The 16,926-nt window shown below is 54.3% G+C and overlaps 1 protein-coding gene across 13 annotated transcripts in view; it reads right to left on the bottom strand.

Moving 5' to 3' along the window:
- ADCYAP1R1 (ADCYAP receptor type I) overlaps positions 1-16,926 on the bottom strand; it is an 84,160-nt gene that overhangs the window by 30,599 nt on the left and 36,635 nt on the right. For all 13 annotated transcript variants that reach the window (XM_087860926.1, XM_087860929.1, XM_087860928.1 and 10 more), the window contains 2 exons: positions 15,404-15,543; positions 13,796-13,901 (listed from right to left, as the gene is read on the bottom strand). In XM_087860926.1, coding sequence (XP_087717052.1) covers positions 13,796-13,901; positions 15,404-15,454 — 157 coding nt within the window. In that variant the 5' untranslated portion in view covers positions 15,455-15,543. The remainder of the gene's footprint in view (positions 1-13,795; positions 13,902-15,403; positions 15,544-16,926) is intronic.

The raw sequence follows: 16,926 nt of genomic DNA on the forward strand, positions 1-16,926 counted from the left end.
CCAGGGCAGGATCCCTAAGCATGAGATGCTGGGGGTCTTTGGAGCACCCCACTATCATCTCACACCGGTTCCCCCTAGTCCTCCCAGCCTCTGCCATCACTATGGGGTCCAGCTTCAGCTCGGCCTCCTCGGTGGGCCCTCCCTACCCCTAGAGGAGGGCCAGGAACTGGTGGCCTAAGGGTGCTGCCCCAGGCCCACGCCGGCCTTCCAGATGGCGAAGCTCTGAGACTTGGAGGGAAGCAGCAACCGGCCCGGGGAGGGGGGGGGGAAGAGGGGAAAGCTGTCTGGGCAGAGGCCTGTGTGGCCAAGGCTGGGGACTGTGAAGGGACGCAGAGCCCAGAGACAGAAGAGGCCAGTGCAGTGGTGGCACAGGCCCAGCTCAGGTGACGCTGAGGGCTGGAGGGGGAGCAAGGACAGACTGAGGGGTGTTTAGGAATCATCAAGACTTGGTACCTTGCTGGACATGCACTGCTGGGAGCAAGAGACAGATGACAAGCTTGATGAGCCAGTATTAATTAATTAATTAATTAACCCTTCTGCCCCTCTGCCTACCGTGCTCGTGCTCTCTCTCTCTCTCTCCTTCCAGCCCCTGCCAGCCTCTCCTGGGAGTTCTCTGCACTCCCCAGGGTCACTTCTTCACCTCCCTTCATGCTCCACCCCTTCCTCCTTCTCTATCCCTCCTCTCCGCTGAAATGTCTCTGGCCACCAGCTGCCCACATCTTCACCCTCCCTGATGGGGCCCGCCTTGCCCACCCTGACTGAAAGCAGGTACTGGTGGCTGCCCTGCCCCTGGTGCTTCACCCCTCTCACCTTGGACAAGATCATCGGCTCATGGACTTAGGGACAGAGCTACACACAGACAATCCCCGATCCTGAGACCTGCACTCCCTGAAAACAGCCTCCCGGGGCTGGAGGTAATCCAAACCCAGCCTGTCCAAGACTCAACTCAGCATCTCCCACTACAACCCCATCTCCTGTCTCAGTGCCAGCTAGACAGACTTGAAGCCACTTCGGCCCCCCGGCCAACCCAGTAGTCTTCGGGCTTTAGCAAGCACCCTTAACCCATGTGATTAACTGAGCCTTTCTTTGTATATCCATAGATGACACCTTCTTTCCTAAAAAAGAACACAGGCCTTCTGCACCAGTCACCAGACCCTCCTGTACGACCTCTGAGCGCCCCCATAACATCTGTAGCTGGCGTCTGCCGTGAGCACATAATCGAGAATGTTACAGACCACTGCACTCCCTTAACGGATCAACTGCCCTAAACCCCTTTTAAAAATCTCGGGGCCAGGCAGAAACCTCGGAGTTGGCCTTTGGACAAGCCTGCCTTCTCCCCAAGTGGCCGGTGTCCTGGATAAAGCTCATATTCCTTTCCAATCAAAACTCATCTCCTGAGTATTGGTTTTTCGAACAAAGGGCAGCCAAAGTTGGGTTTCGGTAACAGACCACCCTTGCTATGTCTCCTTCTCGTCCCATAATCACTTGGTCACCATGTTCTGGTGGTCTGACCTCCAGATGTTTGTGAGATCCATGCCCTATTCCCCATCCCCCCACGCCCCCACCAAGTTAAGGGGTAAGCTACCTTTCACTAGCACCATGGTCTCCTCGCTCAACCCCACAAGGATGTGACAGTGATCTTTTCAAAAGGAAGATCTGGTCAGGACATACAGCCCACCCCCAGCAGTGCACACCTTTCAGAGGACCTACGACCTCAAGTCCTTAACGTGGCCCCCCAAGGCCCAGCCCTGCTTCCCCCTTCAGCACATGGGGAGGGGATGAGGCCCTGGGAGAGCAATTCACCCAGGAAAAGTGCATGAAGTGAGAAGGGCATGGAGGAGGGAGCCCCAGGGAACCCCACACTTGTCAGGGTGCATGCGGTGATGTAATTCCTACGGGGAGGGCAAACGAAGAGGAGGGAGGCGGCCACATGGAGGGTTTGACAGAAGAGTAGTTTCAGGAAGGGACCCACATCCTGCTGAGGGGTCTAAAAATATGGGCTTTGGAGAGGGCTTCTTTACCAGATAAAGGACAGTCAGCAAGTGACCGAGAGTGGACGTGAAAGAGTGGACCGAGAGAGCTGTCGTGAGGATGAATGAATTCATACATGTAAAGCTCTTGGAACTCCAGGCTCACTCAATGCATGTTCACTGCTGTTACTGGCATTAATTTCATTATTTCAATTAGGTGTCCCTGAGAAGCATTCCCCTGAGAGAGGCCCAGGCAAGGAGATGAAGCAGAGCCCTGCAAGGTGAGGAGAAATTCCAGTGGAGTGCCACCAACCGCTCACAGAGGATGCCTGGACAGGCGCTAGCCAGGGCAAGGGGGCCTAGGGCAGGACTCAGGGGCTCCCAGCCTCTCTGTTGGGGTCTATGACTGACTTACGGGTAGCATTTGGACAAGAAGGCACCCAAAGCTTCCAAATGCAGAAAACCTGGTCTTTCAGAATTCAGACCTGGCTGTTTTGGAATTCACACCCAGTCACATTGGCCTATGGTCTCCTGGCTCCTGGAATGACCATGCCCTCGAAGGCCCAGCCAACAGATGTTCCCTTAATGTGGAACCTTAGGTCCTGGCACAGCCAGCTGCTACGGCCCACTGATGTTCCTGATGTCTCAGGGCACTTTAGATAGAGGGAGCATGGGCCCGAGGGCTGAGGCACAGGGAAAGAGGCAGGCCCCAGGCAGAGATGCCGTGAGGGGAGACATGGGCTCCCAGGTTGGAGGCCAGAGATGTAGAGGCATGGTGGGGAGTTGGTTCTCTCAACAACTACTTACTGGACACCTGCGCCACCTCCCACACCCCTCCGGCCCAGGGCCACAGTGCTGTAGAAAACAAAGTTGAGAAGTTTGCATGTGAGGACAGAGGAAGCAGAAAGGCCCCTGCATATCCCTTCAACACCTGCAAGGTAGCCTTAAGACTTGAATTTGGTTGCCTTCTACCAAGGGCTCACTTCGTGACTCCAGCAAGTCTCTACCCACTCCACCCTGACTCAATTTCCCTGTGTGCACTGCAAAGGTGGACTGTCTCTGAGCGTATGCCCAACTCTGGGTGGCAGAGCTCAAATTTGAAGCAGAGATTCACTCAGGACCTGCTGGTGCCCAGAAGGGCGGCTGGGGAGACTGGGGCTGCCCTTCCTGCCCTGCTGCCAGGACCAACATCTCCCAAGGGGTACCTGCGAAGGTGCCCCACCCTACCCCCTGGCCTGCCACACTATGGAAAGCTTCCTGGTGCTCTCCTTAGGTTCCCAGCCTGGTTCCCCTCCACTGACTAAGGTTCCTAGGGGCAATTCCTACAGCACCAGGGCAGGTGGAAAGACTAGAACTGAAATCTATAACTTGAGGGCCCAATCCCAGTGTCTGGGTTTAGGGGACTGCAATATCATGATATAGTAAGAATTATGTATTTGGTCTTAGTCCCAGCTTCCAGGCAAATCTCCTAAACCTGTAAAATTTCCTGATAAGGGTGAGGGGAGTGTCTTTAGTTATTCATAAGCCTCTTTCAACCACACCTGAATTTATGCTAATGAGGTGACTCTGGAGTGATGGTGGCTGGTTGCCAGGGGGAACCAACCCTGTGATTGGAGGGTGGGAGCTTTTAGCCCCACCCACCCACCTCAGGGGAGGGGGGAGGAGCTAGAAATTGGGCTAATCGCCAACTGCTAACGATTTAGTCAATCATACCTACCTAACAGAACTTCCATACACACCCTAAACAATGGGGTTCAAAGAGCTTCTGGGTTGGTGAACACATCCACATACTAGCAGTTTGGTGCACCCCAAACTGCACAGGGACAGAAGCTCCTGCACTTGGGATCCTTCTGGACCTCACTCTATGAACCCCTTCATCTGGCTGTTCTTGTATATCCTTTATAGTAAACCAGTAAATGTGTTTCCCTGAGTTCTGTGAGCCATTACTGCAAATTATTGAAACTGAGAAGGAAGTAGGTCATGGGAACCCCCAATTTGTCATCAAGTCAGACAGAAGTGTGGATAACATGGGGACCCATGATTTGCAATTGGCGTCTGAAGTCGGGAAGGGGACAGTCTTCAGACCAAGCTCTTGGCCAGTAGGGTCTCTGCTAACTCCAGGTAGTTAGCGTCCGAAGTGAATTAAATTGTAGGGACACCAGTCATTGTCCACAGAAAACTGGAGAATTTCTTGGTGTGGAAAACCCACACATTCAATGTCAGAAAGGCTGTAGGTAGAAAAGTAGTTTTCCTTTAGGGGACAGTGTCCCTTACCCCATCGGGAGCTTACAGCCCTCCACCCACCCCTCTAGCCTGCATCACTGGGGTCACAGAAGACCCAGATAGCCACCTTGGGGCTTCCCAGAATGCCCCACATACACTTCCACAGTTCTCACCTCTCAGCCCATCCCTGATGAAGGTGGTATGGGCTCTATCTCCTCGCCCCTCTCAATGGGGCCTGCTCTGAGTCCCCCTGGAAACCCCTTCTGGAGAGATGAGAAGGACAGGAAAGAGCCTTGGGTTTCTCTGACTGAAGACAGCAACTCATTTTCCTTCCACCCCCACAGAATACATCCAGCTTCCCTAACCCCATCTGTTCCAGACTCCAGTCCCAACAAAGCTTAGTTTTGTTGGGACTGAAGGATTTCAAGATGCCTTTTCTCCTTCTCCTCCCCTTCCTCCTTTTACTCTACTTTTCTTCTCACTCTCCCTTCCCCTCCCTCATATTCTGTGTCAATTCTGGGTCAGACGCTGCAGAGAAATACCGGAGTGAATAAAACAGCCCCAGTCTCTGCCTGCACAGAGCTTACAGTCTGTGGTCAAGTGAAAGGTCTTGCATTTTAGGCTAAATGCTAAGAGAAGCCTTTAGATGAGAAAATTGTTACTGAAACAAAGCCAATTCAGTGGCTTAAATGCCACAATTTCTTATCTTGCAGTTCTAGAGGTCAGAAAGTCCAAAATTGACCTCCCTGGGCTAAAATTGTTACAGGGCTGCGTTTCTTCCGGAGGCTCTAGCGCAAATCCATTTCCTTATCTCTTCCAGATTCAAGACATCCCTTGCCCAGTGGCCCCCTCCCCCATCTTCAAAGCCAACAGCATAGCATCCTCAACTCTCCTTCTCCGACCCTCCTGCCTCCTTCCCTCCCTTATAAGGACCCTTGTGGTTATATTGGGTCCACCTGAATAATCCAGGGTACTCTCCCCATCTTAAGATCCTTAACCTAATTACACCTGCCAAGTACCTTTTTGCCATGTAAGTTAACACCTTCATGGGCTTTGGGGATTTAGGATGTGAACACCACTGTTTTGCCTCCCACAGATGCGTTTTAAGACAAGGAGTCCCATGATCTGATTCAGCTGTGTGGGAAGGGAATACATTTCAAGAGCAGCAGATCAAACCTGGAGCCATATCTGTTAGGAAGGGTGGAGGGGCTTGATTTGGAGCCAGGACAGCCCAGACGGAAAGGTGTGCTGTGTAGGGGAGTCTGGAGGCAGAACTGAAGGGCCTAGTGACCGACCAGCCATAGCTGGCAAGCCTCCCAGTGACTGTTGGGGCTCCCCCGTATCACGCGACTGAGTTCGCACCAATGGTACATAAGTGGAGGTGATGGGCTGCTCTCAGAGGCGTCCCCCACAGGCTCCACGCCCTTCTGCTCCCTCTCCCCTCTCCGAAGCATCCTTGGAGGCCACAGGTTGAGGGTGGCAGTGTTCTAAGATGGAAGAGCCTGGGGCTCTGAATGATGGTGCCACGTCAAGCTCCGCCTCCCACCTCTGCCAACCACGTCGGCCTGTGACCTGTGTGTGCAAGCAATAAAGGCTGCCATGCTATGTCTCTAAAATGTCAAGGTCTTTTTTTCTGGTTACTGCAGCGAAATCTAGGCTACCCTGACTAATGCCGTGAAAGGGAGACAGGTACCAAAGACGGCACCGGGGGTGCTAGCTTGAGCGTCTCTATGGCTGGAGGGATGAGCCATTCCCCACAGTGGAGAGAAATCGGATGAGAAGCAAATGGTGGAGGGCACGAGGCAGGCTGGAGCCCAAGAGTTTCGTTTGGAGTGCGTTCAGTTGGAGATGGTGCCAAGAGCCAAGTGGAGGTGGATTTTCAACTGGCGGTTAGATAAAAGTCCAGAGTGCGGATGTGGAGTCGGGACTGGGGGAGAGAACAAGGAGTGGTCAGCACAGGGATGCTAGGTAGGGTCGCGGACCTGGACGATGAGTCTAGAGAGAGGGTGTGCACTAGAGAAGAGAAGAGGATAAGGCCTCGTCCCAGCAGAAGGAAAGCAGCATTCAGAAGAGGGACTGGCAAAGAAGACTGAGGAGTGGTGGCCAGAATCCTGGGCAAAACCAGGACAGTTTAGCAACAGAGCAGCCAGGAAAGCATGCTTCAAGGAGGACATGGTCAAGTGCATCAGTCCCTGTTCCCTTCCTCTCCTCTAACTGCAAAACAGGTTGAAAATCAGAATGGCTCCTCTCCCCTGGAGAGCTCTCTGCTTTGACACCCCCAAGTCTCCCTATTCACCTCTCCCCTGGTTCCCCAATTCTACACAAAGCCTGTCTCTGCCCTCCTGGCTCAGTCTGTTCCCCCCCCCCCCCGAAAGCCTGCAAGCCTCTATGGAACCTGGTCCGAAGAATCCAGGCGCAGAAGGGATCCAGCTCAGGGGAGAGCGTTGTGCACAATCTGGGGGGTGGAGGAGGGGCTGCTCGCACTAAGACACTAGACACAAAGCAGCCAAGGAGACGAGACGCAGTGCCTTGCGACAGCAGGAGGGGAAAAGACCACTTGGACATGCTGAACAGAGAGAACACAAGGACCATTAGCCTCGACTGGAACAAAATAAGGAGCTAATCGCAGGTTGTCATGGTGATGATTTTGTCCAGTTCCACACAGTGTTCAAAACCCATGAGACCAGGGGCACCAAAGGGACTCAGACAAAGATGCAGTCCTCCCTTTGAAGATGTGCGGGTATTGTCAGAACAAGCCCCTCATTTCAGCACCACAATTCAAGGGTAAAAAAAAAAAAAAAATGATTCCATTTACTGAAATTTACTTTCCAGCCAATATTTTTGATCCAGAAAATGGGGACCAGCTGTGAGTTCAGTGCTCGGATTGGGAGGGGGTCAGTGGGGAAGGAATAAAGATGCAGTCCTCCCCTCTGGAAGTCAGTGTTCCTCAAAATGGGGACCCTAGACCAGGAACACCACAGGGAACTTGCCAGAACTGCAGATGTTCGGGCCCCACCCAGACCCACTGAGTCAGAAACTCTGGGGCTGGGTCCAGGAATTCTGTGTTTTAACAGCCTTCCAGGAGGTTCTGATGCAGGCTTGAGTCTGAGAACTACGGGACTAAAGGAAAACCAGTTGGAACACAAATGGAACCCTTTGTCAGAAGTGAGGGTCCCTGCTGGCCCAGGCTGAGTGCCTGTTCCGTCTCAGAGTGGCTGGGAGGTGCAGTCAAGAAGCCGATCTTGCGGGGTGCCTGGGTGGCACAGCGGTTAAGCATCTGCCTTCGGCTCAGGGCGTGATCCTGGCGTTATGGGATCGAGCCCCACATCAGGCTCTTCCACTATGAGCCTGCTTCTTCCTCTCCCACTCCCCCTACTTGTGTTCCCTCTCTCGCTAGCTGTCTCTCTCTCTGTCAAATAAATAAAATATTAAAAAGGGAAGAAAAAAAAAACAGTGGCTAGCCCTAAAAAAAAAAAAAAAGAAGAAGAAGCCGATCTTGCTCCAGGGCTGGGGAGCCTGGGCCCAGCCCTGAGGTGGCCCCCTCCTCCAGGCCTCTCCTCATGTGGTGAGAGTGGAGGTGGGGGCTGGGCCGAAGCACTCTGCACCCCGGACAGGCCTCAGAGGCTGCGGCAGAATAGCAATGAGCAGGCTTCCTCATCTTCTCCCTCCTGCCCCAGCCAAAGCCGCTGCAGGCCTCTTTCATCTTCTCCAGAGTAGGGCGACCCCAAGGAGGACCACACCCAAGCAGCCCCACTTAAATGCAGGGAAGGCCTCCAGGCTGACGGAAGCCCGCAGCCGTACAAAGAGGAGGCGCTGGCCGGACCCACCCCACACAGGCAGGCCACTTGGGCTGAGCAGAGAGAACAAAGCAGGCCGTGCCTGTGACCTGTGTGGGCCTGGCAACTCTTCAGAGGGGAGACCCCATTCCCACGCACAGGACTCCTTTCTCCTTCTCTCTGGGCACAGGAGCATCGTCACACAAAGGGCACCCCGCCTCCCCCACCGCTAGTATGGAAGACCTGGGTCCTGTCCCAGAGCTGGCTCCGACCCTCTGTGTGACGGAGCCAGTGACTGCCATCTCTTGCCTCACCCTCTCTCTGGGTCACATGACAGAGCTGGACTCGGTGTTGTCTCAAGTCCCACTTAGCTTTCAGGGGTTTGGGATGAGGTACCAAACCACTAAACAGATTGCCTCCATAACGGCCCCAACAAACATCTTTAAAACACACCAAGGATGTTGTGAACAAAGCCACGCAGTCAGCAAGCTCGTTTTCACCCTGCCAGCCTCACCTGGCTTTTCCACCCTCTTCAGCTGCCTGCGAAGCTCCGGTCCCACCCTCCACCCGCACCCCCGCATCTCTCTGTCCCTTGGCTTCCACTCCGAAGGCCACTCTGAGCATCCCATGTTCTGTTTGGGGTGTCCCAGTGACAGACAAGAGTTTGAGAGGAAGCAGGTGCCTTCCTGGGAGCGTCCCCCCCACCCCACCCCCCGGCCGCACACACTGTAGCATAGATACACGCCCAGCAGATGAGTGTCCTCGTTCCAATGCACTCGCTTCCTTGGATTTAAAATATTATGGGGAAATATGCGAAATACATAGAAATACATTTTTCAAATATAGCAAAGCATGACTGTGAGTTCACAACTCACGGTTACTAGAGTAAGCGGATAGATTTTCTTTTTTCAATTTCAAGTGCATGCCCGGGGCATCAGCCAACCTCTGGCCAGAGTTCTGTGCATGGTGTATGTGCTTAGGGACAGAAGGGGCAGGGGAGGTGCAAAGACAGGGTGCAGGGGGAGGGCTGGCCTCTCAGGTCACCCCAGTACAGACTGGCAACACCACGCCACCTGCCAATTCTCCCTGTTGTTCCCATTTGATTCTTGGCTAGGAATGAGCTCCCAGCCTGGCTTACCTGGGCCCTGGGGGCTGCTCTCTGGTCCACGATGCCATAAGCAGCCAGCAGAGGCTATCCTCTGGCCACAAGAATGGCTCTCAAACTTGGATATGCTTTAGAATCATCTGAAGGCTTTTAACAGATGCCTTCAACTATTGCTCCCCCACCACCAAATGCTGATTGCGTTGGTCTGGGAAGGGCCTGGCTATCAGCATCTTTAAAAGTGCTCCTGGGGATTCTATGCACTGCACAGAGCAAGGAGATCACCTGCTGCCTGGATTTCACAAGCCGGTTTAATAAGAAGCCAAGAAGCCTGGCTCAACTGCAATGACAAGGAGCCCCCGAGGACCTGAGGCTCGTACGGAGCGCGTGGGGAAAATTAAGGCCCCAGCAAACTCTCCCCTGTTCTGCTGACCGCGAGATCAATGCTCCCCCAGAACTTCAGCACTGGAACGATGCCTAGAGGCCACCTACTCTGAAGCCCCCGAGGGGTTCTTCCAACCTTGGCTTGTACGGAAAAGCCCCTGCTGACCACAGGCCTGAAGTGAGCCAGGCTGGACACCCAGACCTCCCCCTTGCCCGGCCCCGTCTCCTTCCACAGCCCTGGAGCCGGGACCTCCTGCTCTCCTGGCCCTTAGAAACACAGATGCCCTTTAGCCTTTTCATAGCCAAGTGAAGTGCAGGCTTTGGGGGGCACATTGAAGGCCCCCCCCCATTCCAGTTCTCTCTCCAGCCTCATCACAACTTCCTCTGCCAAGTGACATTTCACTGCACAAGGGGGGAGGGTGCAGCAGGTGGGCTCTCTGTGCTCCCCCTCTGAGCTACAACGCACTGCAGTGGTCAGCAGCAAGGGCTGGGGATCCACCAAACGCACATCCTGGCTCCTCCCTCCCTGGCTGTGTGACTTACCAGGTAACAGGCTCGCAACCTAACTTCTGTAAGGCTGCGCAGCCGCAGCTGTAAAATGGGAGGGGGAACTCTGCCCAGCCCATAAGTCGGTGAGGTTACGTGAGCTACTCTGGGCAACTCTGTGTAGGGGAAGATTCAGAAGCTGTCCCAGGTGTTGAAGTGCAAGCTCTTACCGTCCCGCCCACCATACTCACCGCTCCCTTCCTCCCTCTATCAGGTCTTCTCCCACCTGGAGCTCTCTCTCCCCTTCCCATGCTTCTCCATTGGCCCTCTGCAGCCTGGATCCAGTTCCCAGCCCCTCCTCTGGTCTTCCAGAAGGTCCTTCCAGATTGTCCCAAACTGCACTGACCCGTTTCCTGCAGAGATCTCCACACTTCCCCAGAACTCCGATCTAGGAGAAGATGGAGATCCTGGAGGCACTCCACGCCCTAAGACGACAACTCTAAGTAACTATAACGTCTTTTTTGAGTACTTAGCAAATGCCACTATCACCCTTAGCATTTCCCACGATTGGCATTTAATTCAATGATCCTATGTGATAGATATTATTTTTTCCTCTATTTTGCAAACAGAAAAATGAAGGTTTTAAGTGCCCTTCGCAAGGTCACATGGCTGGTGAGGAGGGCTAGGGCCTCAGTGTATTGTATCCTTCTTCCAAGGTGGTGTATCCCAGTGGTTGAGGGCACAGAGTGCCTGAATACAAGCTTCACCTCTGCATCTTATTGAACTGTCTCTAAGCAAAGTACATAACCTCTTTGGGCCTCAATTTCCTTATCTATAAAACAGGGATGATAACAGACCCTACCCCCTAAGTTGCTGCAGTGGGAGAAAAAAAGCACTAGCACAGTGCCTGGCACATGGTAAGTCTATAAGTATTGACCATTAACATGATCCATCCCACCTGCTCATTTTAATAGAGAAGGTTCTGAGGCACAGAGAAAAAAAGGGCCATGGAGGTAGTGATCCAGCTAGGCCCTCAGTCTCCTCTTCTTTTCCACCTGATGGCTGCCTTTTGACTCTGCTTAATAACATCTCAGCATTGTCCTATAGAGCCTCACCCTGTGACTCGAAACAGGAGGATAGGGAAATGAGAGGTGGGAGAACCTCTCTTTAGGCAGACCATGGAAGGGTATAGACTCCTCTCTCCTATGGGCACTCAGAGTTAGAGGAAAACTTGCTTCCAGGAGACCTCTCCACACCCTGCCTTTTGCATGCCCAGCCTGAATGCTCCTTCCTCCTTGAAGTCCTCCCTGACCCCACTATCTCCACTCACCCTGCCCACCACAAAGTACTTCCTTCTCCCACTGAATTCCCACAGCATCAGCTCCACCTCTCCCCACTGGCATGACCTCTCTGAACTGCAGCCAGGGCTATCAGGGCGCAAACCTCTGTCTCTATAGTCCCCTACCTGTGGCCTTGCCCCATTCCACCAGGCCAGACACTAAGATTCCAACTTGTCATATGAGTGAATGAGTGAATGAAGGGTGAGAGAATGAATAAAGTGACTGAAAGTGAATGAATGGGTGAGTGAGTGAATGAGTGGGTGAGTGAGTGAAGGAGTGAGTGAGTGAATGAGTGAATGAATGAGTGAATAAGTAGATGCGTGAATGGGTGAATGAATGAATGAGTAAATGAATGAATGGGTGAGTGAATGAATGAGTGTGAATGAATGAGTGAATGAATGAATGAGTGAGTGGGTCAGTGGATGAGTGAATTTGTTCCATAGGCCTGGGGTCCCTCATCCAAGTCCAGGTTTGAGGGTGACCTGTGGTCAGCCCTGACTCACAGGGCCCCTGGGATCCTCAGCCAGACCCTCCCTATAGCCCACCTCCACCCCCCCCAATTCAGGGTTCCAGATACAGGGAGGTACCCATTCCCCTCCCCCACCTCTTACTGCTGGGGTTCCCTCTGCCTAGAATGTTCTCCCCACTCATCCATCCCTCAGCTCTCACCTGCCATCAAGTAAGTGCCTGCTTGTCCCTAAGCCTCGCTCAGGGGCTTCAGCCTAGCTTCTCGTTAGAATAGCCTGGGGAGCCTTTAAACATCCTGACTACAACGGACCGCGGTTCTGATTTAATTGGTTTGGATTGTGACTTGGGTACATTTTTCTAAAAGCTCCTGGTGATTCTGATGTGCAGCCAGGTTTGAGAACCAAGGATCTAGATTAAATACCACCTTTTCCGTGAATCCTTGCCCACTTTCCCCACAAAGAACGCCTTTCTTCCTCTCCTGAGCAGCACCCCTACCCAGCACTGGCCTGCCCCCTCCTGGGAGGGTGTCCATCCATCTCGCTCATGCTTCTGCGTGGACACCCCTGTGGCCACGCCCTCACGTCTTCTCCCAACCCAGGGCTCCCCAAATACTGTGCAATTAACCTGCACACACTCACCAGGCCTGGTCCCCACCCCACCTCTACTTTCCCTTCTGGATGTTTCTCATTGCTCAACTCCAAGTGTGTCTGAGACCTGCAGTGCAGGAGCAACGTCCCTAGGCTGGGAGGCAGGACACCTCAGCCTGCCGCCCACTCCCACCCCTGTGTGGTTTAACGAGTCACTGCCCCCCAGGCTCCCCTCTTCCCATCCCCTCGACTAGAGGCTTGGACCAGATATTCTTTTGATGTCCTGCAACTGTGTGCCTCCTGCTTTGGCTTCCCTGGGTGGTGGGGCCTAGAATCCACTTTCGGCCTCGGTTAGGGCTGAGCCAGACCTCGGCCCGGAGGGAAAGACCAGCATGGCCAGGAGCGGCTTCATTACCAGTTAATGTTCACTGACTGTACAGGGAGCTCAGCCCACAGGGACCATTACATTTAACTGGGCTGCCGATTAATCAAGTATTTAAACAGATGGTGCTCAGAAGAGCTCCTCAGAAATGGGGAGGATCCAGAGGGAAAAGTAGAGCCCTCTAGTCGGGGAAGGGAGCCCCACCCTCCAGCAACTTAGGCACAGGCGAGGTTGGCAAGGCTGCCAGGGATGACCCCAGCCCCAAAACCCCAAGCTCCCACACACACCCTCTTCTGCCCCGTGGGCCTCAGCATCCCATCTGCACAGTAAGGAGTCAGTCAGCAGGAGAGGCCCTACACAGATCTCTGGTTCTCAGCCAGGGGCCATGCCACATCTTCAGGACACTTGGAAAAGGTGCGAGGAATTTGGGGTTATCACTGGGATTGGGGGTGTTCTGGGCATCTAATGGGGAGAGCTATGATTGCTTCGTGTCCTGCAGAGCATGGCCTCATCCAGCACCAGGAAGCAGTACCCCCCACCTCGAATGCTAACCGCAGCCCCAGGAGAAGCATTGTACCCAGCAGGCTTAGGAGTGCGGTCCTGCCGCAGGCTTGTTCTCTGGCTTCTGGTGGAGTGAGCACAGAAAGAGGGAAATGACCCCGCACTGCCTACCCTGGGTTGACCAGGTGTTCTCCAGTTCGGCCGCTGGCAACAGCTGTGTCCCTGCTGCCACCAGGCCCAGTCTGCTTGCTAATAAGCTCTCTAACGGCCGCTCCCCAGCCCAGACACCAGCCCGATCCCAGCCCCCATGGGATCAGAGGCAGCTACATCCAGCCAGCCAGAACAGCCTCCTCCAGAACGGGAGGCATGTAGGGCAGGCTGTCCCCGAGGAGGGCAACCCCAGGGTCACTGCCCAGAGCAGATCCAGGACTCCATCGCCCAAGAGGGTTTTCAGAAGGAGCCAGGTACTGTATCCTCCACCACTCTCTACAAAATGGCCAAAGGCTGAGACGCCAGTTTCTAAAGGCTGGCCTGGATATGCTGGGGACGCCGTGACCTCCTCACCATCCCACTCACCTGGGGAGGAGTCGTTCAAGCCCATCAGGTCATTGGCCCTCTGGATCTTCTCCAGGCACATAGCTTGCTCCTTCTTGAAGATGCAGTCAGAGTGCATGGCGGTGGCCTGCGAGGGACACACGGGATAGATGGGGGGAACGAGCAGGAGGCTCACCTACAAGCCCTAATACCTAAGCCCCGGGGCAGTGTGTGGGGGAGACGGGGGCAGAAGCAGGGAGAGGAGAATGCCAGAGAGATTTCAGGGCCAGCAGGGGCCACAGATACCATGAGGGCTCTTCTCCCTCTCCAATTCAACATGTGGCCTTCAGTGCATTCCAGCCCTCCTTGGGGCTGAGTTTCCATGTGTTAAACAGCATTAGCAAATGCGTATACAGCACTGTACTATGTGCGTGCATTATTCCATCTTGTACACGCATCGCTCAAGAGCACTACAACGTAGGTACTATTCTCATCCTTCCCCATTCCACAGATGTGAACCTAAGCACAGAGACATTCAGTAACTTTCTCAAAGTCACATAGCTTTGAGTCACAGTGCACTGTACAGCAAGGACCCGAACCTAGGTCTCTGGCTGTAGAGACCACGAGGCTATTGCTGTACTTCAGGGGAGCAAGCAGGGGGTGGGAGAGAGAAGGGGCTAAGGGAGCGCATCCTCTCTCTCCCCTCGGGACTCAGGAGGAGGTGCTGCGGGCAAAGGAGCGCTGGTTGCATTCAGAGGGACCTACTGGCCGCTCTCATTCACTGTTGCCCCCATTTTAAGGAAGCGGATACCAAGACTCAGAAAATCGCAATGTTCCTGCCCAAGGTCACACAGCTAGTTAGTGGCAGGCACTGGATTTAAGCATAGGACCAGGTAACTTCAAAGTCCATGACAGCTGTGTCCTCATGCTGTCACTTTAATGTAAAACCCTGGGGCAGGGATGGTTTCTCAAGAGGATGTCTGCAAGCATGGAGGCAGGCTCAGGCATCTGAGATGCCAAGGTCAGTGCTGAGGGATCCCCTCTAGTTTTCACTATCCACAGCCATGCAGGCTTCCAGGGAGAGGGGCGAGCTTCTCTGTGGTCACACAGTAAGGCAGAACAGAGACAGGACTGTCACCCAGGCCTCTGAAGACAGCCGCATCGACCGCTGGTCTAAATTCCCAGGTTGAGGGACAGAGGCCAATGCGGAGGAACCCTCCTCCCCCGCCCTTCCCTTGTTAGGGAAGAGGCATAAGTAAAGAGCAGGCTTCTGAGCTCTAACCTGGCAGAGACTTATGGGCTAGGGCCTGGGATCAAAAGGCTTTCTGCAGCTGTGACTAGGGCCCCTGAATACAGTTGAACAGGTTGTACACTGCACAACTCTAAAGGTTGCCACACATGCACCATCATAATAAATTTGTAAATTGTGTCCCAATTTCTAGTCAAATCAGTACAGGATCTTGAGGAAGGGGAACCCTTTGTAATTCACCCAAAGGCACTGACTGGCCCGGTGGGGGTTCAGGCAGAAATACCAGCCAGCTGAACTGAGCTTGGCTGAGGACACACACAAGACACATGTTCTCTGGGGTGTGGGCTCTGGGGGGCCTGGGGCTCCAGCTAGTCATGGAGGGGAGGGTCCTGGGCCCTTACCATAGGCAGCAGGAGGAAAGCAGCCAGGGAGGCCTGCAAGATGCTGGCCATGACGTTTCTCAATCCCGAAGGAGACTCAGGCCAGCACGGCTCGCCTCCCACACAGAGCAGCCGCTGGTCAGCCCCACGGTGTCTATGGGCTAGAGAGAAAGGAAGGCATGAGTCCTGTGCGTCCAGTGGCAGAGGAGGGGCGGGGACAGCCCTTCCTCCTGACACCCCCTTACCTGCAGCAAGGCTCTCAGTCTACAGGGGTAAGCCCCTCCCTGACCTTGCCTATGCGTTCTTTATTCTTCTATCAAACAAACATCTGCTGAGCACCTACGCAGTGCTAGGCACTGGGGACGCAGTGCAGAACACACGGCCGCGGCCCCCATTGGGCCACCAGAAGGGTCTGCATGGCTTTCCCCTCTGTGGCAGACAACTGTCTCCCCATATCTCCCTCCGCTGCGACAGAGTTTTAGCTGGCACATGCGTGCCCACCTAGAGAGGACATTCCTTGGTCCTTCCCGATCACAGGTGTGGGCCTGTGATGAGGGTCCCACCTACGGAATATGGGTGGGAGTGACCTTTTGTCCACAACAGAGCACCTGCTCTCCACTTCTGCTCTTTAGCCCTGCCCAAACGCTGGAGCTAACCCCTGGGGCGTGGGGAGCCACAGACACGAGCACCCCACCAGCCTGGAAGGGCTCCCTAGCTCCAGACTGCTAGGTGAGAAAGAACTGCACTTCGACTCACGCACTCACCACAGAGAGTCCCTTTGTTCCAGCTGCCAAGCCGGCACGCTAATAGATGTAACCTCCTTTCACCCTGCCTCGGCCCACTCGGCCTCCAGGAGAAAGCCTTACCCCCGTGACATGCCAGACAGTGACTGCTGAAGAGCGTGCTCCGAGGGGGGAGGGTCGCTGAGGATGGGGGCTGCCGGTGGGGAACGGACAGGGCACCAGGAGTCCAGTGGGGAGGATGTGGCAGCCCTGGCACATTCCCAGAGGGGAGAGCCCCATCTGCTTCTAAAATCGATCGTTAGCACACATCCCCTTCAACCCAGCAATTTCGCATCTGGGTATTTATCGAGAAATATTTGCACTTGTCCAAATAAAAGCATGTGCAATAATAGTCACTGCAGCATCACCGAAAATAGCATCCACAGCAGAAAATGAAGCCACACAGCACCCGACAGGGTGTCAACAGGCCCCACTAGGCAGAGCTGCCATGCCCCTGGTTCTTTGGTGCCCCTGGCTCCTTCGGTCCCCCTGGCTTTCTGCCGACCCATGTGTCCTCCCCTCTCTCCAAGCTTCTCCAAGCTCCCTCTGGTGACCAGCAAGTACCCAAAAAGGAGAAAGAAAACGAGCCACAGGATAGCTCCACAGAAGAGAGCCCTGTCTTACCCACCTGTTGCTCTATGCACTCAGGGCCCACTCAGAGATGGGAGGGAGGCCTCAGGTGTCCCCAAGAAATGCTCTCAGAAGCCCAGGGGGCCCTGAGGATGCTGGTGCAGGCTGTCCCTTGTGGGTCAGGAAGGGGTG

Source organism: Ursus americanus, chromosome 3 (assembly GCF_024610735.1).
Source record: "Ursus americanus isolate L20-20 chromosome 3, mUrsAme1.1.p, whole genome shotgun sequence".
NCBI classification, from domain to species: Eukaryota; Metazoa; Chordata; class Mammalia; order Carnivora; family Ursidae; genus Ursus; species Ursus americanus.